At 45.3% G+C, this 26,744-nt stretch overlaps 1 protein-coding gene across 28 annotated transcripts in view; it reads left to right on the forward strand.

The window, feature by feature from the left end:
- Positions 1 to 26,744, forward strand: part of FBRSL1 (fibrosin like 1) — a 418,694-nt gene that overhangs the window by 260,270 nt on the left and 131,680 nt on the right. For all 28 annotated transcript variants that reach the window (XM_052691244.1, XM_052691235.1, XM_052691237.1 and 25 more), the window contains one exon: positions 9,050 to 9,079. In XM_052691244.1, coding sequence (XP_052547204.1) covers positions 9,050 to 9,079 — 30 coding nt within the window. The remainder of the gene's footprint in view (positions 1 to 9,049; positions 9,080 to 26,744) is intronic.

Here is a 26,744-nt window from a genome sequence, read left to right on the forward strand (position 1 = left end):
ACTAAGTGGGAAACTACTAGACAGACCATTATCGTTAAAGTGGCTTTTGGCTGTATCCATATTAAGTCCTAAACTCCATCATTTTGAAGAAGGTTTACTCCCCGTCCGAACTGCAGCAGCCTCTCGGTGTTGTAAATAATGGCTTTAAGCCACTTTTCTCCTGCTGGGTACGTCCTGTCCAGGTGTCCTTGCATTAAACAAAAGTCAAGTGGCTCTGCACTGTGCGTCACTGCGAATTCTCTTGCACCAGAGCAGTCAGTGCAGCAGGGCTGGGTAACTGCAGTCCAGCTCATGGTAAAAGGAGGCAGCAAGGCAGGAGGTCTTCTGCAGGCAAATGGGGTTAGTCAGAGCTTACAACCACAGAATAAGAAAGTAATGGTTGTTTCTCTAGTTTCGTGGTGAAAATCTATATCCAGCACCGAGGCTGCAATGTCTCCTAGCGCGTCTGTCTAATGAAAAGAAAATGAGTGACGGGTTACACAATGCCCAGCCAAGGGGAGAATGAAAGGAACTTGTGAGTGCTTCAGAAGAGGGGCAAACTGCGTCTCTTTTCTTGTCGGACTCTCCTCCATTTCGTAAATTGGTGAAATGCAGTGTCAGCCATTCAGCTCTGCATGCGCTGTCCTTTCAATTACCCAAGCAAGGCTGTGGGATCGCACCACCGGAGCTGTGTGGAAATGAGTTGAGATAGAAATGGGGTGAAAAAGCTTCAGTTCATTATTTGCTTGGTCCTTGCAAAGGCTGGGCTAAATTTTGCCTGTAATTCGCATTACCTGTTGGTATGACTGCAGGTGTTACAAGTGAAAAAGAGCCACATTGTCCAGTATCTCTCTTGTTGAACACGGACTGAAATTTACCATAGGATTGTATTTGTGGAGCTGTCTGTGAGTTTCCCAAAGCATCCATGCCAGGGTACCAAAACTCTGCAAGTGCGGATATAATGAGTCAGGCACATTCAGTAAATTGACTTCAAGGCAGCTCTATCAACCCACCATTAAATGCTTAAAAAATAGAGAGAAAGATTACACACAGAAAGGGTTATATTGTATGAAGATAGATGGTTCTGTTTTTTCTAGCACTATAATAGAATAGATTGATTCTGGAAAAAAAATCATTAAATCATCCAGAAATTATGGAAAATCATTGTGCGGGCGTATGAAGGTCTAAAGAAGCAGGTAAAGGCTCTCAGCTGGTGTGGGCATTGCTGCGTAGGTGGCAGAGGATGCTGGCTTTTCTATTTTTAATCAACATATTTTTATTAGAAGCCGAGCACCAGCACTCATCTGTCCAGACTCCGCTCCAAGGCAGCCTTACAAAGGTATTTCTGCCCTTCTCACTCTGGGGGCCGCAGGGGACAAACAAGAGCAGCTCTTGGCAGCTCTTGGCAGCTCTTGGCAGCTCTTCACGCTTTCTCACGATGGCTCCCTCCACCAATGGGCTCGATCCTAGGCCTGGCTTAAAGTGGGCAACTCTAGATCTTACTTTGCAGATCTCAGGGAATCACTTGTGATTACCCTTGTTTTTTCCCCAGAATTGCTTTCCTGTATATAGGTGTAATCATAAAGAAACCATTTTCAGCATAGAAGATGGGCTTGTCAAACCACAGCAATGATTTTCCAGTTGCTGGCTTTTTTAGTTGTGCACCCTTCTAATATTTCTGCTTGAATTCTTTCACGACAGAAGCAAATGAAAATTACACCGTGGTTTTTAGGTCTGTGTTCCCTGATTTTTGCTTGTCATGTCATGAACTTCTTCGAAGCAGTGAAATGGCAGCCCATCTCCCTGAGAGCTCCAGACAGATTTCTAAAGTTGTCTTGTTAACAGCTTGTCAGAAACCTACATTTCAGTCTCGCCGAGTTTATATCATGCAAAAAAAAAAAAAAAAAAAAAAAAAAAAAGTTGCTGGAAATTATGATTTTTACAGGTTCTGACATTTTTCTAAAGAACTGAAATGCTCAAGGCTGCTGCCTCCCTTAACAGGCTGTGCTGTTTGGGGTAATATTCTGCGTTGCATCAACTGAACATCAGAGCAACATTCAGCTTCTTCCCTTTAACATGTTCGTTGAATTATTTAAGGTGTTTTGATGTTGGCTAGAATTTGTAACAAAGTCCTCCAGCTTTTATCCTAAAAAATCAAAAAAGGTTGAGATTTTCTCCTTCCCCCTCCCTCCTTTCCAGTCCTTCCTCCCACCCCCTCCCTCTTTTAATAGATGCTCGCCTGGATCATCGGGGACTTTCTTTTATGTTGTACAGCATGAAATGACTTAGTCAGGGTCTTCCTGATTAATTTATGAGTGCTAAGGAAAAGGGAAGGGGGGAAAAAACAGTCCTTGAGGGATTGACCCTAAGCTGCAGCAGATCAACTCAATTTTATGGAATGAAAAGAGACTTAAACAGTATTTTTAGCGTGGGTTGGCGGGCCTGCGGGGGCCGGAGGCTGGCTGTGCTGGGCGGGCAGAGGCACCCATCTCTGGGTGGCAGGCGGCTCTTCGGAGGCACCGAGTGCTGCTGGAGTGAAAGCCGTGCCAGATTGCTGGATTAATGCGCTCTGCCTGCAAGGGACAAATGCTCTTTTTTTTTTTTCCCCCTTCTTTTCCTCCCTCCCCCTTGCTCCCTCCTTCCCTGCGCCGGGCTTCCAGATGACAGCTGTTGGTCACTTAACAAAATGTCCTCTTGATTGCTGCTTCACAACGGGGGCCCCCTCAGACCAAACAGCACACAGCCCATACAATGCATCACTGCCCCTCAAAATTAGTTATAGTGCTCAGGGCTATTCTCGGCTGCCATAGCTAATACTCTCTTGCTGTTCTTCTCCCTCCCCCTCTGCAGACAAAGGCTCAGCCTATACATCTGTAGTGCTCATAACCTCCCCCTTCCCCCAGCCAAATGCTGAGGAGAGAAAGGGAAAAAAAAAAAAAAAAAGAGAGAGAGAGAGAAAAAGAAAAAAAAGATTGCTGCCCTGAGGCTCAATCTGTTTCTTACAGCTCTACCCCAGCGCTTGGAAGCCTGAGCTGGTCTAGCCATAGGGAGGCCCTGACTCATTTCATCAAACTGTCAGGGAGGCAGTGGAGCTAAGAGGGCTCTGCTGCCTGGGGCAAGTTCAAGTCAACATTCGATTTCCGTCCCCCCCCCCAGCCCCCGCCTCGCGCTTGGACACTTTCTGCGCTCTGCATCTCGGCTTCTCCCCGAGCTGCAGCAGCTCACAGCTTCTTGCCAGGAGGAAGGACTTGTGGGACCTTATAAAGGACACAGTGGCAAAATTGCTGCAATAAATCAGTGGCCCTCTGACACTTGGCGGTAGCTTAATGTTTTGGCACTTTCTTTCCTGTGTATGCCTCAAGTCCCATTAGCAGGCTTTTCTGTCAGTCTGGCTCATGATAAAACTCTCTCTTCCTATCATCTTAAGCAAGCCCCTGCAGACATGAATCTGATGCCAGACTTAATAGGAAACAACACCCTCCCCCTGCACACCCGGGCGCGCATCCGTGTGCAATGCTGCTGTGAGCAGCTCCCAGCAGCACAGCAAACGGGACCGGGGGGAAGGGCTCTTCAAAACACACTCAGTTGTACCTCCTTCTTTAAAAGAAGCAATAACAAACCAGGTTTTAGGCCTGATGCTTCCTCGAACCTCGTTATTAAAAGGAAGCTCAGTAACTAAATGCAGTTGGAAATAAGGAGAGAGCAGAAACACGGCCATCCTCCGGGGCTGAGTGGGTGTGTAAGCTCTGTGGTTATCTACACGGTTTGTATATCTTGTGCAACTTTTCAGATGTGTAGTCTAACCTGTCAGCGTGCATTGTAATATTATAGATTGTTTACGTAATATTTTGGGCTCCTCTTCTTTCTGCCTAATGCTTCCCCACGCCATTTTTTTGGCAGGTAGCCTGGTTAGGATACATGTCCCTCCGGGCTGGAATCTGCTTGTTCACACAGCCAGCTCAGATGTCTATCACCATCTTCATAAGCATGATATAAATAATACCTGTAGGTATGTGCGTTTTTGAGTAAAGAAAAGCGAGCCTTTCTGTAAGCTACTTGGGCAGGAACCTGTAACTTCTGCGCCATACAGCGCTTGCACAACAGGACCCAGCAGCCTTGGGGCTGCAGAGGCACGGCGCAGATCTTACACCTCCAGGCTTGGGCTGAGTGGGAGATGCCACACTCACATGAATAAGCCGAGGTGAATTCTGTGCCGCTCTCTAAAACGTGGAGGATGTGGCCCCATTTCAGATAACACTGTGTTTTTCTGCACTCGATGACATAACACTGAAGTGTTGCCGATCTTGCTGCAGCCTTGCAAAACTTGGGTTGTTTTTATTTAATCTTAAAGCTCTGGTTCCTGGCGTGAGGCAGCTACGTGGCAGCCTGGTTTCATGGTAATAAATGGAGGACTCCTATTACGCAAACAAAAACTGGATGATCTGAAAGCTAAAAAGTTGAGGACAAATAAAAAGAGCTGACGGTTATTTTGATGGTTCCTGAACTTACCAGAAAAGAAGATATGTAATCTCAGTACAAACAAACTGTAATATAGATCTCGCCACTTTTCTGAGTGGGAAGAGCCCTATGGCATTGCCCTGTGCCATTGGGGTGTCCCCTGCACAGAGTCTCATTGCTCCTCCACGGGGCAGAAGGGGAAGAGGAGGGGAAGGACATTGCATGGGCTTTCTGCTGCACACTGGGCAAGTTCAGCCTGAACTCTGTGTTATTTCTGCTGAACACTGCGGGGAAGGAGGCTTGTTTCTGACTTGAGTGTGTACTGCAAGGAAACGTTTCCAAAAAGCAGCACAATTAGGGATTGGCTTTGCAAACATTCTTGGTGGCATTGAGAGGCAATTGGCACAAGGCAGTGAATAACCCTTTTACAAGCCTTTATGAACCCAGCACAATGCCTGTTTACAGTTTCGCTTATAGACCAGGAGTGTTAACAGGCCTTTAGAAAAATCCAGGTAATTGAAGCTTTTGTCTTTCAATGAGCCCCATAGCTGTCAACAGTTGCCATTCCCCTCATTTTCTTTAACCTTCTGTTTTGACAAGGGCTGCTGTCCCCCCGCAGCTGCACGGAGGTGGATGTGTTCCTGGGGGAGCACCGCCAGCCCCGCTGGGCCTCAGCCCTCTGCCACTTGACTCTTCAGACGTGCACAAAATCCTCTGGGTCAACCCCAAGTTTCTCTTTTGACTTCATTATTCCCTTACAGTCCCTGCCCGTCCTACACCACCCCAATGCAAGTCGCTCTTTGTTGACGTAGAGAGGGAGGTGGAGGCTGGGGAATACAGAGTGCAAAGATAAGTCAAGCTGTTGCCACAGAAACTGCACCGGCCCATTGCCATCTGCGGTGTTTTTACCCCCCCAGGGGGATGGGGTCAATGCGGTTCTGTTTTCCTCAGTGTCCCAGGCAGGTCTGGTTTTGCTGTCGCTGTTTTCTCAGTGCGGCACATGCTCAGCAGCCCGCGGGTTCCTGTTTCTGTGTGCCGATGTGGGAGCGCATTTCTCCAAATTAAAGAGAAGAAAGCCTAAATGAATGGTGAAGCTTGGACTTTTTCACCAAAGCAGCCTGTTTGTTCCCTGTAGGAGCCGGTGGGAGCTAATGGGAGTGGGCAGCCTTGTGCCCAGGGCTGTGGTCAGTTCTCCACTTTCCAGGACGCTGTACATTGAGCAGAAGTCCAAATCCTACAAATAGCTGTGCTCATTTCCCCCCCGTGTTTTCTCATCATGTGGACCACTTGGTAGCTTTGGTTCAGTTAAAGACTTCATTCTTACATGCATTAAGATGTGGTATGCTGGTGGTTTGGAAGCTGCACCAGAGGAATCTGCGTCTGCTCTGCGAGGGTGGGAGTGGGGAAGTCAGGCTGAGCACACTGCCAGAGGGCGGCAGTTTCAGGGGATGAAGGAGAAGTTGTGCAACTTGCTGTCAGAAGGACAGTTCCTAAAGCACACATCATGCATTCACAGCTGTGTGGCTGGGACCTGTGTCTGTGCAGAGTAATACTTGCATCCATGGGCCCCATTGGCTTCTTCAGATGCAGGACTGCAACGCTGCTGATAAAGCTAAGGAAGATGTAAGCTAAAATGAAACTAAATTCTTTGCTTTTTCATTTTAAAAACAATTAATTATGGAGCATTTTCCGATGCTGAATGAGGAAAAAATGTGTCCTCAGAGAGCAGATGTTTGCTTCCTTCGTATGTCTGTTTATAAAACTTAGCATGTGGATTTGATGGTTCACTTGCGTTTTACAACTTGTGCTTATCTACATGAGGCAAAGTTGCATATTGGTACAAAGCAAAATTAGGCATCTAAATAAGGCAGTTCTGCACCTTTTAGAAACACAAACCATCTGCAGTGGTTTTTTATATTCATTATAGATGTAAGAAGTTTGGAGGCCAAATCTGTTTTCAACAAGAATCTTCTCTTAAAAGCCAGAAAAAGCCTGTTCTCTTAATGTATTACAGCAGGAAAGGCAGAGACAGATTGTGGTACAGAAAGACAGAGACAACTGAAATCTTACAACCTGTTGGAATGGTAATGGTTACTGAGTTTCCCCCCAATTTTCTACATCTGCTCTCAAATATTTTAAACCTAGATTTATTACTGTTTGTAGTGCTGTTGCATTAGTAACCTGATTACCCACGTTTACGGCAATAGCATCCAAGTTCTAATGATCATTTTGAATGTTTTCTAGACATCATATTTCTGAATGTATGTGATCTTTTTTTTCATTTTAAGTCGCTGTACAAATTAAAATGTGAGTAGATAATGCCTATGCGTAAAATTTAAGCAACACGGACTTGGTTTTTAATTTCTATTCCATTTTTGCAATAAGAGTAAATCCACTGCAGTGTGCTTTAGACCAAAGTCTGCAAGAGTGAATCGTCATCGAAATCCGCTGCCTCTGTCAGCGTGCAGGTGGATCAAGTGCTTTGGGCAAGATACGAGCTGCGGTTACCTTAGCTGACAGTGGGTCCAGAGCCTAAAATAATACCATGTTTGTGATGCTCACGGCTGTGCTGGCAGCAGGGAATGCATGCAGCCCCCAGCAGCCGCGTGCTTCTGGCTGGGCTCAGCCCAGCTGGAGGAGAAAGGCTCCTGGGCAGCCGGCGTTTGTCAGTAACACAGTGCAACCCTGCAACTGCGTTTTCCTCCCCACCCTCTTGTTTTTGATGACTGTTGCTTTGTCAGCACAAATTAGCACCATCTTAGCAAACAGAAGTGCAGCGAGTAGTGGGGCAGCCTCTGCCCAGCAGGTCTGTCCCAGCACGGCTCAGGGCTGATGGACAGCCCGTGTCCTTCCAGGCCTGGCGCTCCTCGGAGCAGAGACCTCTCATTGTGGTCACACAGCGTGGGCTTGGGTGAGTGGCAAATGGCTGCCTCTGATGATTTATCAGGACTGATTGTACTTCCCTCTGAATGTCTGATCTGTGAAACTGCGTTTCCTATAGTAGTTTTTATAAAGCCCAGTGATGAAAATAAAAATCCATGAGAAAGCACAAGCAGATCACAGGAAAACACATGCTAAAGATGCGGCTCTCTGATCCTCTTGTCTGTGCACAAAGCAGTTGGGCAGGACTTAATGTAGTCTGCAGGCATTAGTGCTGCTTTCCCAAGGGACTTGGCCAGCACCGCCTGCAGCCCCACGGAGCAGCACCCTCCCATCCTGCCACTGCATCCCTCTCTGCTTTGGGCTCTTATTGTTCCAGAATGGCTCCATATGAGGTTAGAGCTGTGTGCCGTGCTCTAAACAGTTGGATTTCTCTGGAAACTGTGCTGCAGATCAGGAGGGGCGATGTGAAGCACAGTTTCATTTCAAAAGGAAGAGAGTTCTGCTTAGTCAAGACTGTAGAAAAACAGCTGCTTTAAACCAAGTGTTTCCTCTGAAGGTAAATGGAAATAAGGAGTAAATTGGAAAGCTGAGCAGTCCTCGCTGCAGAATCTCTGCGGGAGACCCCTCTGCTCTGTCACTGTCCTTCGTGTGCTTTTGTGTTTCAGAGAATTTAAGAGTAAAATGTTCCTCAAGTGTTTGAGGTCAATCATTCCGTGTGCCAAGCACAAGAAAAACAGATTAAATAGTCTCTAAGAAATCTGCGGAAAGCAGAGAATGTCACAGCTGAATTTTCTGCTTTGTGACTTTTGGATAAGAAGACATGACAGCACCAATGGGAGGAGTGAGAACGGGCAAAATGACACAGTGTTCAATTCCCTCTTTTACACTAATGCCACTGAAGCACGTGCGTTCCTGTGGACCATTCCCACAGTGTGGCTGGGCACAGCTCTGCCCTGCTGAACAGTGCAGCTACAGAGTGCCGGGGCTGCAGAAATGCAGCCTGACCTGTGGGAGGAAATGCACATTGTGCACCAACGCTGCAGAACGCTTTGCTCACTTTGCATAACAGACAACCAGGGGTTCATTCATGTTCCCCAGTGTTCCCCAGTGCATGTCCTCAAACAATCAGTGCTCCACTTCCCTTTCTGCACGCCTGTGCTGTGCGTTTCATTTTCAGAGGCTGAAAGAGATTTTGCTCTAAAACTCCTTATGAGCAAACATTTCCTCCTGGGATCGTCATCTGATTCAAACTAAAAAGTGGACCAGAATTTATGATGTCTTGTAATTACTACTCCCGGTACCACTCATTAAATTAGAAATTGATTGCTGGTTTTGCAGTTTCCTTGTTAGGTGACAAAGTGCTCATCAAGGTGGAGCAGTGCAGGACCATTAGGATATATTGTGCAGTGTGGGCTGATACAAAGGCATGCTTTCTGTTGTGGGGTTCATGGTACAGTTGTTTTTATAATGCACAGCTGATTGTCTTTTTTGTTTAAAGTTCTCTGTCACCCATTAAAGTATGAGTACACCATATTTTTGTATAAGAAGAGAGAAATTGGCTTTGGTTTATGCTGGCAATCTAAAAGGCATTACTGCAGACATCAAAAGTGTATGTTTCATTGAACTGAGAACATCATAAACAGCTATCCTAAAGATTTAAGCAGATGATGCAAAAAATCTCTCTACATAAAGGTTTTTCACATTATCTTTTTCTCTCTCTAACCCACAGTGTGACAGCGAGAGTGATGTTGACGATAAGGTAAGACTGAATTTTCTTCTTTCATGTGCTTTACTAGCTTGGAAATTCCCTCACAGTCAAAATAAGAATGAATTTACAAGCAATATTTTTCCTCCAGGCTTCATGTCAGATTTAAAATTGTTTATAATAGAAGGAAGCAAACACTGGATCAGTCACTTCATGGTTTTCCCTAGTTTACAGAAGAGAAACTCTTGCTAACGGAATAGTGTCTCAATTAGCGTGTGAGCATTCGGTGAGACCCAAATCACAGTGCTGGTGCTGTTTCAGAGGAAGTCTCCTCTGATAACCTGCCAGGAGCCCATATTTTATTTACAGCACCCTTTGCAGACGTCAGTTTTGTAATCAGCCCAGAAGGTGGGACGGTGGCACCCACCTCCAGGGCAGCGCGCTGTCTGCCAAGGAGCGCTGTGTCGTGTTGCATGCGTATTTATCACAGAGCAATGATTTTCCTGACCTTTTCTTTTGATACAGAGGCTGGTCATTGAAAGGTGGCAGTGGTGTGGTTTTCTGTAGGGATTTCTTTTTTCACCTTTGCAAGGAAAACCGAGAAGTCTGGCAACATAGCCACAGTTGCACCGTGCTCTTAAGCATCAAACGTATGAAAGACTTTGGTATTCCTTGCTGACTTCTGTTCTGGCAGATCAAACCTGGCATCTCAGGTTAGATCTTCATCAAACTTTCATTATATTTTGGCTGTCCAGTCTCTTGCATTCTGAGAAGCTGTGGCACGTAGGCTTCTACTGGATCAGCATTACAGAAGTAAAGGCTGACTTCAGACAGCCCTGTCACCTTGGCAGCACACTTGGCTGCAGCCATACATTGGAGGTTATCATGAATTCAAGAGACTGTGCTAAAAGCAGCTTCTGGTTAAGTCTTTTTATTTTTTTTTCAATATTTGAAAGCTTTATAGTTTCTTGAGCTTCTTTGAGAAATCCCACCAGATACCCAAAATATCCCTGGAATATGGCAAAATTTGTGTCTTGAGAAGAAACCTTGATGGAAAGGAAACATTTATGCCATTTATGTTTAATGAAAGACGCCGTGCTTATTTTGTGTCTGTAATGTGTAAAGTCACTGCCAGAAACCAACTCTCAAGTTCTGGTTCTCCCAAAGTTGTGCAGCAGATCTGACAGCTGGGATGGGGAGGGTGAGAAATTATTCCCTAAAAGCTCAGGTACCGTGGGGTTAAACCATTTCTTAGACTGCCCAATCAAAGAAAGTAAAAGCAATCACTTAGAAAACTGTTTAAAGATCTGCCAGTCAAACCTCAGATGAAGTTGTAAGTGACATGTAGTTTTATTATACAGCTATGCTATTAATGATTATCTAAATTACACTGGTAGACCCAGCTAGCAGCATTACATCTGAGACTGACATTTGTTAGATTAGGTTTGACTTCACCTTGTAGAGAAGAAATTGAAATCTGAACAACATTGATTAGCTTTCAGAATGTGGGATCTGAGGTTACCTTCAGAGGAAGCTGCAGTGCGTTTGGCCGGTCGCTCACTGTCCTTTACAGCAAATGAAAGGCTATTACAGCATTTCTAACCATTAATGTGGCATTTCTTTACATATCTATAGAAGTAATTTGACCTCTTGGGCTCCCGTATTTCCCAACTACCTTCTCCTTAAGGTGACTCCAACTTTTTAGTAACGTTTCTTTTCTTCATAAGGAGAGCAGAGCGAGTTCATCTTTCTATCCCTTGCCTGACCTGCGGAGACGTGAGACATGACACTCGTTCTATTAAACAGGTCTCTGGAAGTAAGTAGGGTTCCTTTGCTTGTCAGCAAAGATGTGTGCACGTGTGTGTAAGCTCACCAAGACTGAAGTGAAGAGACTTCATGGGGATGATGTAAATGCTACATTGCCTTGCAGCTGGGGAGCACAACCTGGCTGTCGGCATTAGTCCTTCTCGTACTGTACTCTCCTGGAAAGCCATTCGGTGTTTGTCTAAAACTTAACCTGGCTAGATACAACAGGGAGCTATAAACATGTTGGCGTGACTGTCCTGAGGGACTGCACTGAGGAGAGTTTTTTCCCCTTTCCATTTGGTGGCAAAAATGATACTGCTGTGTGTCTCCTGCAGGCAGATGAAGTGTTGGATGCACTCTCACCAGCATCAGGCTTCCCAAATTACATGAGGGGTCAGCTTCATTCTGCAGTGCTGCAGAACAATCATGCTTTGCTGCTCGGTCAGCAAGAAGCAGCTTCCTCTAGGTAAACCTACGCACTGGCGCTAATGAAGGGCAGGGCAGGAATTACTAATGTGCTTTGATTTGCATAACACTTTTTGTTAGTCATCGGGAGCAGATCACTGTCATCTGTGTGTACCTCGTGAGGGAAGATGACAGAATGCTCACGTCCCAGTGCAGGCTGAGTCAGTGATAGAGCTAGAAGTAAAACTGAAATTTTCCACCTCCTACACCTCTCCCTCTCTACCATGCCATTAATTATTCACTATTTATTTCATAGCTCTATGGGCTGTTGAGCTCCTTAAGTTTCTGAACGCAGACGTTATAGCGTAATTAAGGCTTTGCCATCACTACATCGAAAAATATAAGCACACTTGTGGTGGTTTTTTTGCTTTTGGCAGTGTCGTGAAGGAGTCCAGGGGAGAAAAGTAATTGAGCGTAGTCAGTCATATGTACAGTATATGGGAATGGAGGAGTCATTACTTTAGTGCAAGGTGCAGTTCTGCAGCAGATTGTGAGCTGCTGCTTTTCATAATGGGAGGACGGGACCTCGACACTGGGGACGTGTCCATCCCATCTCCTCTCTGAGAACTGTCTCACCAAGTATTGCCTTTCACTTCTGCATCACCGCTGAAGTCTCGAAGGAAGTAAGTGGGATGATGCTTTCTCACTCCTATCATTCTGTCACCACACTCTTCTCCAAGAACTGTTTGAAATACCCAAACCAATAAGCCGAGCTGTCCAGCCATTTAACCAAGCGAGAAACTTCTCAAATCATGCGTTCCCAGAGATGGAAATGCAAATCCTGTTTTTCAGACTGTATGTTCGTTGAAGGACAGAGTTTTGGACTTTGCAGTTGTTAAGAGAATTGCAGGGTAGTTTGTCAAAGCTGTGGAAATGATATTGTGCTTTTTGTGAGGGAGGAGAGAGAGAAAGGGAGTAAGTCTGATAATCGTATTGCGCTCTCTGCACTGTGCAATAGCTGCGATGTGAGGCTCACGGTCCATAAACATTGTTACTGAAAATATATACTTCCTTTAATAGCAACAACAGCATTAACAGACAGCAATTACCCTTCATTTTCAGGAACTATAAAGTCTCCATTAATTCAAGATTTATGTAGTTATAGCATTTAGCACAGGAATAACACCACAGAGAATTGGTTTATACACATGTAATGAGAGAGCTTATGGCATACTTTAGTGAACATTAACATAATAGAGTAATATAAACCATCAACAGTTCCACTTATTGTCTCTTACCTGCTCTAGCATCACTATGAAAAGTGGCTAGCAGCTTGGTAATGGGCTCTGTTAAGTGGTGTTCTGCAGAAAGCCAAAAGTCAACTTGTGTAAAACAAGGGAATGAATAATCTCTGCTCGTTACTCCAAAATGCAGTTCCCATTTTTTAATAACAGTGTTCAAGGCAGCATTAAAAAAAGCTGGTGTGTTTCAGAGCAATTCAGTGCTCATGTCCTTTCAGCCTTGGACTTGTGTCTGCTGGATGGGAAATTGCTGCTTGTCACACGAAGTCAGGTCAGGTTTCTAAAACGGTGCTTTCATGCAACTTCTTGCAGCAGCACAGTAAATGCATCAGACCCAGCTCCGGGTGATGTGAATTCAGCCCTGCCACACTGTTGTGTGCTGGCCAGTGAGAGATGAAAGCTGGCTTCAGTACTGAGTGTCAGTGCTGGGAAACAGGTGAGCTGTGAAGGGGTCAAAATATGAAAACTAAAAGCTTGCAAATTGGGAAGTGGGAAGTTGTGTAGGGAGCAAAGCATCAGAGTAGGAAAAGGATCTCTGCAGCGATTTTATCCATAGGCACAAGGACACCGTTACTTCTGCCAATACCAGAAGAAAGGATGCAATGATAAAAGGAAGGTGGGATGGTGAGAGCTTGAACGAGAGCTTAGTTGTAAAGAAAAAGGATGCACAGGACTTAAGCATTGGTTGGATGTTAAGATTTAGAGAGCAATGTGAGCCAGAGAGAATACTGAGAACTACAGGCTTGAGTGAGGGGTGGAAGTGATAAGGGTGGAAGCAATGAGGAGAATAAACTCTGTGGGATGAAATCATCAGTTCTGGGTTGACCTTGAAAGAGCATCTGCAAGCCCACAGGAAGGAGGCATAGTTCAGACAGCACAAGAAGTGGATGTGATCAAGACGCAAGATCTAGTAGTTGCTCTAACAGAAGTGGTTACAGTCTCTGTGTATGTGTGTGAAGTTACCCAGAAATAAGATGAAAGCCCTGTAACACCATGTTACGGATGTTCTTAATGCACATAATGGCAGCAGTGGTAAGAGAGGTAGGGCAGAGAGGGAGGATGTGCTGAAGCCCAGGGAGGGAAGAGCAGTGGTAGGTAGGTGGTGGCCAAAGGAGAGCAAATAGGAGGGTTCCCACTGAGCCCCAGAGGTTAGGGGGCTCTTTACATTGTCCTCCCAACAAGAGTGCCTGCAGCTCTAGGAAAAAGCCTTAGGAATAATGGCCCTCCTTGATCTTGGTATTCCTAGAATTTAAGTAAAGCAAGAATGCAATTGAAAAAATTAACCAATGTTCTCCCCTCCTACTGAGATTTTATGTCTTTGCTTTATCCAGACAAAAAAGGCAGATTTTAAGAACATTAGTCTGTATATGGCAAGCTGAGTCATTTCAGTCTGTGGTGTCCATCCTCATTCTTGAAAATGTAGAATTTTCTTTTTTAGAGCAAACAATGGGAAGGGCCTTGCAGTTTGCTAACAAAAGTCCATCATTGGCTCACATAAAAAGACACAGATCTTATGGAGAGCTCTTGGGCAAGACAGGATAATACCAGTTCTGTTGCTGGCACTTGGCAGCTCCCAAGCCCTCTGTTTTTTCTATTGTTTGACATCTCCCAGTTTCACTTCCCCATCCATGAGCATTTGCTTATCTTTCCAGGGACCTTGCGAAGACACTTCTAACGTGAGGCAGCAGGGAAGAGAGCAGTCTTATACAGCTGTCTGCCCACACCAAGAAACCCCTTTGTAGCACAGGCACAAATGCAGAGGGCTACCTGTGCAATGGTAGGAACTCCCTGGAAGGTAATAGTTATTCTGGTGATGAGCGTGACATAGTAGGCAGCAGACAGGAATTGACATTGTAATTTAATGATTTAATTAACCGTAAGGATGCCAAGAAGACGAGAAGATTTTGGAGGATGTGTACTGTAATTGCTGCAATTGCAGTCCCTCATTTGGCTTACAGCTTCTTGTGACCATATTCCGAAACTGTTTTAGCAGGTTAAATAGATCAGAAGAGCCCAGCATGCAGCACAGGGTGCTCTGTGCTGGCATAAAGGATAAAACGTAAGGATGGCCAAAGAGTCAGCTTTGGGTTTTGTAGCCTGCTAATAGTTCCTGTTTCTAGGTCCAGTTTGCAATAAGATCCAAACTAGTTTTCACTACAGGAGATTTCCAGACATTTTGATTCTCAGAGCAGTATCTAGCACAAATCAACTGCAAACATGGGAGTTCTAGCTTCAGCTAGAATATCACTCCTGATTCCATCTTCGGTATTATTAATTTCTCTGTATGTGCTGGAAAGACCCTGTAATCCCTGTTAGGCCGTTACACTTCTTAACATTTCTTGGCAGTCTCAAATACCAAGTTCTGCCCATCTGCATTTTTCATGAGCATGAAGGTGTTCTCCTCAGCAAATGGTTCACATTCAAATTTGTAATGCCTGGAGATGCAGCCGGAAAGCTTGACTTGATTTCTTTTTTGGTTTTCAAATAGCATGCCACAGTTTCTGCATTCTGACGGCTTTCCTCTAATTTTGTATGATATCTGTATGATTATCTGAGGAATAGGATTTTATGTTTTCATTGAAGCTGTGCATACATTCAAAACAGAGCAGCAGCTAAATGAAGCTTTTATGAGCTCTCATCTGCAGAAGACAAAACGATGGTCCCGGTAGGTTAAAGCAGTGCTTGCCATGGTGCACCTCCCACCAGTGCTGCATCTGTAGAGTCAGAAGCACCAGCAGTTCTGCTTGGCCGTTCCCACTGATGTCCAGTCCTCCTCCCTTCAGTGGGTCCAATTGAAATATGTCAGATATGCATGCTTGGTTTGCAGAGCCTTACGGGCCCTGGTTCCTTGGCCTTTCCCACACCTGTGTCAAAATTAGTTGGAGATCTTTGCCTAAATCTTTGGCAGCAGCTGACTTAATTTGTGGTTTACTACTCCTGACAGTTTATTGGGGAAGCAAAGCGCGCCTTCATCTCCAATAATAAACAGCCCACCCGCCGACACTTTGACAGACTTAATGATTTTTTATACAAAAATGGACAGACTTAATGTTTCGACTGTAGCGATCATCTGTCCTGATCTCCGTAATGAAATTAGATTAAGTGCACCTGGGAAAATGCTGAGACGGCACATTGCCTTCATCACCTTCCTTAATTTAAAACCAATTTGCGGGGAAAATATCCTCTGAAGCTGAGGGAGGCAGAGAGGAGGGGGAGGGAAGGGGATTTTAAAATCTATCTGGATAGCTACTGGCAGTTTTAATTCCTTTCCCTGCTGGCAATGTGAAATATTAACAGCCGTAAGAATGGAGAGTTTAAAGACTTACTAACCTTCTTGCCTTTCTTAGGGGGGAAAGAAACAAGACAAGGCTTTTTACTATCAAGTTCACCTCCAGGGACAAAGTCTAGTTGCTGCTGGGACTCGTGTTGGGCAGGGAAGGGAGGCTGAAATTGGGAAGCTGCTTCTCCCAAGGGCCAGACTGCGTTTTCTAAGATGTACTGTAACACCTGGGTGTTGGTGGCACCTCCTGTCTGCTCCTACCTTGATAATGATTTAGTTGTGCAGAAAAACAGTAATTTGGCCACGTAGCTGTGAAAGCAGCCACCGTATGTACAATATAATGTGACCTGAGAATGATTACAAGTGTTCCTTGGGCTCATTCTGAGGAGAATGAGAAACGTGTCTTTTTAATTAAAAATAAAATGTTGCAAAGAACAACCATAAGCATTTTTCCCATGAAAGATGAATCCCATTCTCTCCCTCTGACTCCACTTATTGAGAATGCACCAACGGTAGCTCAAGGTCTGCTGCTCCGGAGCTGGTCAGAGCAGAGCAGTGTGCCATAGGCTGGAAAGTCTCTTTATAGCAGAGAGTTAAATGTTTACTGCCTTTGTCATTTGGACTATTAACGTCCCAGCTCAGCGGTGCACTTGATTTATCCACCTCCTGCCTCAGATTTCCGTGTTGCTGGAACAGTGGTATTCATACCAGAGGTGGGCAGTTTCTGCTACCGACTTGGGGATGCTTTTCTCACTTTGCTTAGAGTCAGCTTTGTTCTTCATGAAAGCTTTCGTAGCACAGACTTTCTGCAGAGATGCCCGCCTCGTGCCTTGCCTGCTTCACACAGAACCCACGCCAAAATGGAAAGTCCCACATCATTCAGTGCTCTAGAAATGTCTTGCAGCAGGCTTGGGCTTTGTTGTAATCACTGCGCAGTGTCTCAGATTTCCTTCAGCTGCTGGAGATCACCACTCAGAACTGTAGTCATGAGAATCTTTGAGGAAAGCATCATTCAGAATAACTTTGTTGTAAGTGCCAGTGAAGTGATATTTGTTAGCAAAAGCAGCACCTGATTATCTGAAGTGCTCCTCACCCTAATTGCAGTCAGCATTATCTGTGAATGCTCAGGGCATCCCAAAATCTGTTCACTCATCTTCATCCACTCAGCTGGTCCTATCACTGGGACTCGTTGTGCAAGTGGGAGTTTGCCTGAGTAGCCCAATTGCTGTCAATGAATAATTTAAATGATGTGAGCCTTAGACGTGCTGGTTAGTAATGAGAGAAATTGGCCCCGTATGTCCTTGTCCATAAATACTGGAAGATGGGGACAAGTCACTTTTAAATGGGATTCATTTATTTTTAAATGGAATAATGATAAGTGTTTTAAAGGTAATCAAGCATGCGTAGCTATCTTGAATATTATAAATATGATAGAGCATTAGTCTGAAATTGAAAGGGATCCCATTCATATATGAAGTTGGTTGAAGGTATTGTGAGCGGATAAAAGCACAGGGTGATATGTGATAGCCAGCAAAGATGTTAAGGTGTCTCTTCTTTTTATTAATTGCCACAACAGTGGCTGAAGTGACTGCTGTGTATTTGTCACTGTATTATGTGTGCAGCACCTGAGTGCCCACGAACCCCTGGGTTTTCCCTTCTACGCCCTGCTGGAGATCGGCAGCTCCTGAAGAAAATAATTAGCTGAACTGGAATATCTTCTGGGTCACACATAAAGTCTTAAGTCTTTACATATTAAGTTGAAAGTCATATTCTTTCTGAGGCATTAGAGCTTGTTTTCATAGCTTCATCAGAAAAATGTCTTTTAAGGTGGTGGTGTTATCAAGATGTTTTGAGGACGGCTGTTTTCTTTGAACTCTTTGCACACCGAGATCTTTCGTGCAACTGCAACAAATTAAAAGGTGGTTCTGGAGAGGGAGAGCAAGGCTGGAAGAAGCGACAGCTTCTTGGTGCATATGTCTGTGTTTAGTCAAAACAGTGTTCTTGGTTATCTTCAGCCTTTTGAAGTCTTTGCAACTCTGGCGTTGTATTTGCTTCATACATCATCGTCAACAGCCATCAACAGCTTAAACATTCAGAAATTGGCTCTCGGCAGGACAGCAGGTGATGATGTACAGAACAAACCAGATGGAAGGACGAATTGCCTTAAACAGATGAGTAAAAACTCATTTCCACTTAAAAAACGAAATAAATGCAACGTATAGGAAAATCAGGAAGGAAACGGGCAGGAGGCTGAGGAGGAAGGAGTAGGGAGGATGAGAGCAGCTGCCCTTCCCAGAGCAGGGATCCGCACGTGCTCATCCGTGCAGCACAGGTGGGAGGCAGGCGTCCTGCACCCCAGCAGCACGAGCACGGAGGGGAGGAGTGAGCCTGTGGCTGCGGGAGCTGTTATATTTAGTTGTGCTGTAAAGTCAATTAGAACTAAAGCAGATCTGTATTAAAAGTTAATTCATTTTAAGAATAGCACTGCAGCAGCTCCCGCACAGCGGCACAGCCATTTCTTGGGGCTGCTCTCTGGGTTTTGCTGTTCTGTGCGCTTGGGCTGTAGCCGTGCCTCAGACTTGTATGGTAGGCACAACTCCCATTCCTCTTGCCTCGGTGAAGAGCAAACGTTTGTAGGCAAAGTAACTCCACGGCAAGAAGCAGGTAGCACACTTCAAATGTGTGACCTCATTCTTCGGATGATGTTGTATAAAACATTATTTTCTCATACTCTTTGTGCGCTGATCTTCAGGGCTCTCCCTTAAAAATAACAGCGGTGACTTGAATTAATTGATTGGGAAAGATTTCTTTTCTCTAAGCCGTGGTCCACAACAAAGCCAGGAGATGTGGACTCAGTTGCACACAGAGGCTTGAAGCCGGCACGTTGCTCTGCAGACAGATGCACACATCCGTGGCTCTGCTGCGACTGCCGTGCTTTCGCAGGAAGAAAAGCCAGCCAGGCTGCAGGGCTCCCAAACAGTTGCTCGCCAGATCCTGATTTATTTGACAGCCTCCGTAATAAAGTAACTATTTGTCTAACTCTTCCTGATTAGTCTGAAGAGGTCTGCCAATCTGAAGAGGATTGACTAGTCAGGAAACCACTGGTATTTTGGCTGCTTTTTTCTTTCTTTTTTTTTTTCCTTAAGGGTTGCGATATTATTTGCAATAATTTCTCCGTTATTAAGTTTGGCATTTCAAAATAATTCACTGCTGCGATGTGAACATTTTCCACATCAACAATAAGTCTATTACGGAGAAATTTACAAAAACAAAATGACTTCATATTGCTTGCAGATGTATTCTGTAAAAATAATTGTTTTTCACTCGATTTTAATGTTTCTAGGCCTTTGTAAACATAATGCCTAAATACTTCTATTCAATAAACGAGAGCCATTTGGTAATTGCTTGCACATTTGAAGTCCAGTAAATAAGGAGCAGATTTTGACCAAAATCTGTGTATCATTTAGGCTGCTTAGGTCACAGCCCTAGGGCAGAAAAGAGCTGGTGAGAAACTTGTGTTTTCAGAAGTGGAGAGCTGTGACTTCAGAAACCAAGACAAATAAGCCCCATTTCTCTTTAATTAGTGAATTCCTGCTTACGGCCCAGGCTTTCTTTATTCTTGGTTCAATAAGGCTGGGAATTCAAAGGAGACTGAAGATGTTAAGCATTGTGTTCTCTGGGCTTCCTTTATAGTCTTGGGATACCAAAGTCCTTCAGGCTCCGTTGGAAATCCTATCACACAAAACCATATTTTTTCCTTGAATGCATTGTTTTCAGGTTAAAAACACCATTGTGCATAGATAGAGAAAACGTGGACACACATATGGAGGGGAAACAGTGGCTGATGTCACCAACTGCGTCTCTTTTTTGTGTTAGGGGCTCTGTGTACTAGTTTTTGAGAGCCAGCAACACAGAAGACTTTGTTGAAGCTAAAGGACTGCTCTAGTAAGCATCTTGTGGTCTTAAGCCTGGGCAAGATGTCAATGTGAAACAAAACAAAAAAGGCACTGCACGAATAATTGGATATTGCTTGACATGCAAGAAAAATAACTTACAGAGCAGAGCAGAATCCAGAAATAAAATGGAAATAAAAACAAAAACAAGCAAATACCACATGCATTGTAATTCCTGTGTGAGACGTGTTTGGTGGAGTCCTTAAATCACCAGCTCCCAGACTGCATTCATCAGCTCTCCTTGTGCCTTATGAAAGCTAACACTGAGAGAAGCATTCTCTGCGCTGTTTCGTTTTCCACTGAAGATGGTTTTTAAGGCAAGGAGACCTTTTCATGGAATTGAGAAGGGCAAAATACCTCAGACAAGGTGATGTAAATGATAATGTGGAGTTTTTCCTTGGACTTTGCTACCTGCTGTTCTCCAGACACTGTATTCTCAGGGGTGAAGTTCTGGCTCTCAGAAGGCAATAATAAAACTCTTTAATTTACTCGTGTCCAAGATTTCAGGTCATATCAGCAGGTATACACCCTGCTTCTCTTTCGGCCGATGTGATTTCTTAAAATGTAGGTACAGGTAAATAGTGACAAAACAGCCTTTTTGCTTGATAAACAGAGCGGGTGCAGAAAGAAACGCTCGTCCCTCCTAGCATTGGCAGCGCAAGAGATGCTGCGGGTCACACCAACCTGGTTCCAGGTGACAAGTCATGAAAACAAACCCTTTGAGATAAAAGGTCTTTGTATGCTCCGGTCCCTAAGCTTTTACTTGATTGTACAACAGAGTGCTCTTCTGCCATCACAGGTCATCCCCTGCCGGCTCCTCCGTGTCTAATTCCATCTCCTCTTTCCCCTCCTATCCAAAGAGCAACAACCCTGAAACCCCATAAAGCTTCGCAGCTGTTTTCACACGTAATTAAATTGTCTGAGGTAATCCTTGCCCGGTGGCCTTTCATACACTTCTGGGGGAGTAGCACTGAAACCACCAACATGAGTCCATTACTGGGATTCTTGTGCAGATCAGCTGCCCCACAGAGGTGGCTGTGATGTTCCCAGGGCTCAGGAGAGAACCTTTCCTCGAGGCAGCTATCCCTGGTGAAGGGGATGTGCAGGGGAAGGGAGCTCTGGGCTCAGTGACACCTGGATCAGCACTCAGCCCTGCAGCACTGGCGGGCATGGAGGTGGGAGGCAATCCTTGTTGCTGCTGGAGAATCTGCCTGGGATGGGCTGCCTCATAGGCACAGTGTATGTGCATCTTTGACCTGGGCAAAGGTTGGAAGGGAGACGCAGGGATGCAGCGAGGTGAGAGGTGTAAAGTTATGCAACTAGAGATAATCCCGAGCTTATCTGTGTAATCTTACTTGTGTTCAGAGAGAAGGAAGGAGTGTGAAACTGGCCTGACTTGGTCAGAAGCTGGACAAAAGCTGTGTTCTATGAGCACTATGTTGCTTCCTCTACCTGTGGCTGACCAGAAGCTGTAGCTGATGAAGCAAGCCTCTTATATTTAGCGCAGCTTTATACTTAGCCCAGGGAATTGTGCCTATCTGAAACAAAATTCTCCTCGGATACATCTTTCTTACCAGTACAGTGCAATTTCCCTGTTTGCAGACTTCCTTGGGCAGTGGGCAGCAGGGATTACTCAATTACTGGCATGGTTGCAGGAGGGCCCAAAGTGCTTTGGGCAGCACACACTGACAGAGGGTCCCTGAACAATTTGAATCAACAGCAGTTTTTGAGCTGTCACACAACAGTGCCAAAGAAATGGGAAGAGCCAGTAGTTTCAGTGAGCCTGTGAACTCTTGCCTGATGAAACTCTATACAGCAATGACCCTTTGCATTTGGAAACTCCCTTTCTGGTTTTGGTTTGATTTGTAGATCTCACATGGCTGTAGACGTGCCTGCTCCTAGACTTGCACGCCTTCCTCTCCTAGCTTTTGGATCTCATTTTATCAGTCATTTAATGTTGAATCGTGGTGTGAAAAGCCTTGAAGAGGAGCAAGGGGTGATAGAATTGATCCTTGAGAATCAGGAACTACAACTTTCATCACAAGTCTGCAGAGGCTGTAGCGTGCTTCAGAGTAGGAGAGAGCTAGAGAGAGTTCTTTACACCAGGTGAGTCAGGAAAATCAGTGCAGCACACAGGGTACACCAGAGACTGGTCTCTCACTGGGTCATCTCTCCAGGGAATTTTATATGCCGGGTACTGCCATGATACGTGCTCTTTATTATGTCTCTCAGCACACAACAACAGTGCTGAAAGCACTTCCATTCTCTTGTTATCTAATCTCTGTCATCAGAGGTCAATGGATAGAGGCCAAGGTCCTGCCTCAGCATATTTCTAAGCAGAAGCCCCACATGCTTTGACAGAGCCTGTTTCAGAGGAAGCTTACACTGGGGTTTGCCTCACACATTGCCTAAGAATCCAAGTTCTTAAAAGTTTCTTTTGTGGGTATTTTTGCAAATGAGATTTCTGAACCCCCGTTGTAAAAGAGGCTGCGGTTTAGGTGCTCTAGTGGTTGGTATCACAAGTTTGTCACTGGTTTCCACAGAAAGCTCTGCTGGGTGATGCTGGAAATCACTGTCGTGTTATTTGATGTATTGAAGCCCCCAGGAGCTTCAGCCAAGGCCGTACCTGCAGGAGGGAGCAATAGGTGGGGAGGTGCAAAGGAGTGCTGCTCTGTGCGGTGGCTGTGTTCTGTAATAACCTCTGCTGCTAGAGGAACGGGTTTGCATCAAGGAATTACTGTAAGAAAAACACTCTGACTGATAGGCTGTCCCTGCAGTCTGAGTAGACAGAAATGCTTGGAATAAGGTCACATCACAGTAATTGGATTATCTAATAAATAGCTGGATGTGGGTCTGTTACAGGCAGGGAAAGCTTGCAGAGCACTCCCACTTTCTTAACTGCTGCTTAGCCTGCTGGTAGGAATGGGGAGGTGCTGGGAAATGACATTTACAATAGCAGGTTCAGAGTTATTGTTCATGAATCAGTGTTTCAGTGCATCCTCTGCTCCAGTCTGTGGCAGGCAGTGAGAGCTTTTTTATGAGTATTTTGCTTGTTCTTATGATTTATTCCTGGCGTTCTTCTCAGGTTGCCAAGACAAGGTAAAAGATGCTTGTCTTGTGTGATTTTGTAAGTGTAAAGTTCAGGGTTATTTTCTAAAGGCAAGATGAGTATGGAAAATCTTGTCCAATCTCAGCACAATTTTTTTCCTTGAAACGGCATTTATCTCTGTCATGTGCAGCTGCCTCCGCTCCCTGCTAGAAGCTTCTCCCTGAGCAGCTTTCCTGTCGTCCTGGGTGCACAGATGTCCTTGTTTCACTGAGGGCAGTGGAGAGATGAGTTCTCTTCATTCTTCTCAAAGTCACGGAACGCAGAGGTCTTTCCCCCAGCCTGCACACATTGCAGGAAGGCAGGCCCAGCATCCTGCTGTCCTGCAGGGCACACCACGAGGCTCTGCCTTCACGTGCTCACTGCCCAGCCAACTGCTGTTGTGAACGTCTTTGTTCAGCCTTTTCTTCTCACTGAGCTGTTTGGTGAGTTGCACTTTGGAGCATTCCTTTTCCCATGCCTGGTTATGCGGCGCTCCAAATGGGCGAGACGGTAGAAGGAGTGTTACGCTTTGTGTGAGCCAAAGAGCTGCACTAAAGAGAGAAAAATGAAAGTGTTTATCAAACGCCGTTTATATTTTAGGGTGCAAACAGATGTTCTCCTTGTGAAACTTGGATGGAAGTAGCATTTAGCAAAGCCTTCCCTCCCCTTTTGCTGCTGCTCTCAGAGATATATCAGCCTTTCGGAGATCAGGTCCTGCAGCTCTTACAAGCCATTGTTTTTTGTTACTGAGGTTTGCCAAGCCCGTCTCTGGCTGTAAACCATTATTTCCTGTAATTTAAACAAATGATACATTTCAGAAGTGACTCAGTTCCTTAAAATAAAGATGTATTTCAGCAGGCCGGCTGAATGGAGGCCTGGGTTCTCCTTAGCACTGCCTTTCCCGAAGCCTGCCGCCCGGCCTGCCATGCTGCTCAGCTCTCAGCTCTCCTCTGACCACTTCCACAATCTTTTCTGAGCAGAACCTGAATCTGAGAAAGTGTGCAGGGAAGCTTTCAAACCACGGACGTCTGAGTGGGTTAGGAAAGAGGAAAGCAGTTTTACTGTGGGCTGATGCTGCTTTGCAGGCGAGCAGGTATGTGTGGAGCTCTTGAGTAGAGCTCTGGGCTTGTCTCGATAGCCAGGGTACTTGGGAAAACATCAAGGGGACTCAACTGGAGTGAAAGCACATCCATGTGTAGGGGTGTGCACAACTGTGAACAAATGCCTCTGGGGCATGAATGGCATTCCATTGCTGAGCTGGGCTGTAACCATCCAGTGTTATTTTATGTCACAGAACTATTTTACCTAATCTGCCTCATCTTTGAACCCTTACTTCCTTAAGTTTATTTACTGTTCCTGCGTAGGGAGCAGTATTGTCAGAGATACAAGTCTGAAGCTCAGGAAGCTCTGGCTGTTGCCTGCAGCTAACACTAATTCCTCTGTCTGACCTGCCTAACTCGCTGTCTGGCAACCCACTGAGCCATTGTTTTTAGTTAGCAAACTAACTACTAGTTTGCAATTCAAGGATTAAAAAAACAAAACAGCCTCTGGAAAGGCTAGGTTAAATTGTTTACAGTGCTGCTTGTAAACTTCTCAAGTATGCTTATTAGAAGAGGAGAAATTTTGCAAGTGGAAGCCTCCTTGTCTTGTAGTGTAATGTCTTGGTAAGCTGTGTGAAAGAAGATGGTGTTTGCTTTTGTTCAGAAAGTCCCAGGTTGGGCAGATTGTTGGCTGGAACAGAGAGTTCATCAGATGTTTGTGGGCAGCCGAGGAGATTTGCAAGGCCTCAAACACCTGCATCAGAGGAGTTGCAAAACCTGTTGTTGGAATGAATGACATGCAGGGACTCTACCAAAACTCTCCTTAGATTTCAGCGTAAGTGAAAACAAATGTTCTGCCGTAAATATCCCCCAGGTGAATACGTTTATTCTCTTCACAGCTTTGAAACACGCTTCAGGCTAGAGAGGCTCCCCGGAGAGGGAATTTAGCGCTCTGAGCCAAAGGTCAGGGTCAGGTCACTCTGCTCCATTTGAAATTTGGCACCTAGGTACATATGGCAACTGCATCATCCCAGGGGCTAATTTGCCAAATCAGATTGCATCCTCTTTCATTGCTTCGTGCCAAGCTCGTATGTCAGTCTTCTGCCTGCAAAGCCAAATGTTGAGCATCCAAGACCTGCTTCCAATACCAGCCACTTTCAGCAGCTGAGCTCTCCTGGAAGAAAACCAGAGCACGCCTACCTGATAATAAGAACAACATTTACGTAGTGCTTTTGATTTTAAAACTTTATTAAGCATCAAAGGCAGCACCGTGCTTGACCCTTGGCGGCATTTACAAGGATCTCTCTTCCTTGCAAATACTGGAGCACAGGGTATGAGTGGATGGGAGCCGTGACCTCCGCTGAGCGTGCAGCCACAGCGCGGTGCATGAGAAGGCAGCACTGACGACAGAGCCGGTAAATGGTAAGAAAAGAGGTCCCTGAGTGTGCTGGTTCAGCTGCATGCAGCATCCACGCACTTGAGTCAGCCAGGTTGTTACAAAGCCCCGCGTGGGATGCCGTGGTTATCTGTATGCTGCAGGTTCGAGCTGCTTAATTAGGTTTGTCTGGGGTAGGAGGAGATTGGCAAAAACCTCAGCTGCATGTACAGTTATGCTGAGAAACTAGTTTTTCCCAGTACAGCGTTGCTTTGATAGGTTTTGTTACTGGGATGAGTTGCATGCAGTGTTTTGCTGATGTTGGTATTGATAGACGTGTGTTGTTAACGGCTCCTAAACCCCAGTGTTCTTTGATGTCCTTTCTTAACAACGGAAAAAATGAGGCACAGAAATTTCATGGTGACACAACTGCGGTGAGTTTGTCAGTGATTGTACTGAGATTTGGGATGTTTTCATTCCTGCTGCTGTACCCAGGCAGCCACAAAAGGCATCTGGGTGGTGTCAGTCATCTGGCCACATTCGCTTTGTGAGGGCTGGGGCAGGGGAGGGCAGGGGAAATGCTGAGGTAGAAACTTTGGAGAGCCCAGAAGGTGCTGGAGGCTTCAGCTTGCTTCAATTAGTGGAAGTCAGCATGTGCCTCCTTCCTCGCTGGCTATCTTTGATCTTTCTTAAAGGTGTACGGCTAGAAACAGATTTAATCACAATACAAAATACCTGAGAAATGCAGTCTGTAGCTTTTATGATTCTTCTCCAAAAAGGGCCTTGGAGACGTTAGCTTTTCTTTTCTTCTGGCCTTACAGATAGACATGTTCATGTAACCCTGCTGTTTTAACATTCATACCATACCCTTGCTGCCAGGATCCAGCATTTCCTGAACACAAAGCCCATGCTTGAGCATCACTGGCTCCAAGGGCTCCGTGCTTAGTGCTGCTGTTCTCCCTGGAGGCCCACGATGAAGGGCAGCCCTGGGCAGCATCCCCCTGGGGCAGCTGAGGACACACCTTTGCCCCCTCAGTTGGCCTGATGTGCAGTGCTCTTGTCTGCCCATCTGCTTCTCTTCCTCCTCTTTTTCTTGCTTTTTAACATGACAAAGCGTTCATATGCCGAACCTTCCATGGCCTTCCTGCTGGTCCTGTTTGTGAAGCCTGGGGGCAGGGTGGGACAGGAGCAGAAGAGTGTGTTTGTCTGCCGCAGCATCCTCGCCAGTGCTGTGCAGTTGGGAAGGCTCATCCTGTGCTTGGAAGGAGCAAAGCACAGCAGCAGGAGTCCCTCTCCAAAGAGCAGCCAATTAGATACCCATTGGTGTTACCCTTGTTCAGAAGACTTTTTAGCCCATCGAGCTACAGAGAGCAAATGTGGGCTGTGTTTTACCCTAATTCAGCCAAATAAAGACCAATCCAGACTGTTTTGCAAGAACTGGTCTTTGATCTTTCCTAAGGCGCAGGCTGTG

Source organism: Tympanuchus pallidicinctus, unplaced genomic scaffold (genome assembly GCF_026119805.1).
Source record: "Tympanuchus pallidicinctus isolate F22 unplaced genomic scaffold, pur_lepc_1.0 scaffold28, whole genome shotgun sequence".
Classification (NCBI taxonomy): Eukaryota; Metazoa; Chordata; class Aves; order Galliformes; family Phasianidae; genus Tympanuchus; species Tympanuchus pallidicinctus.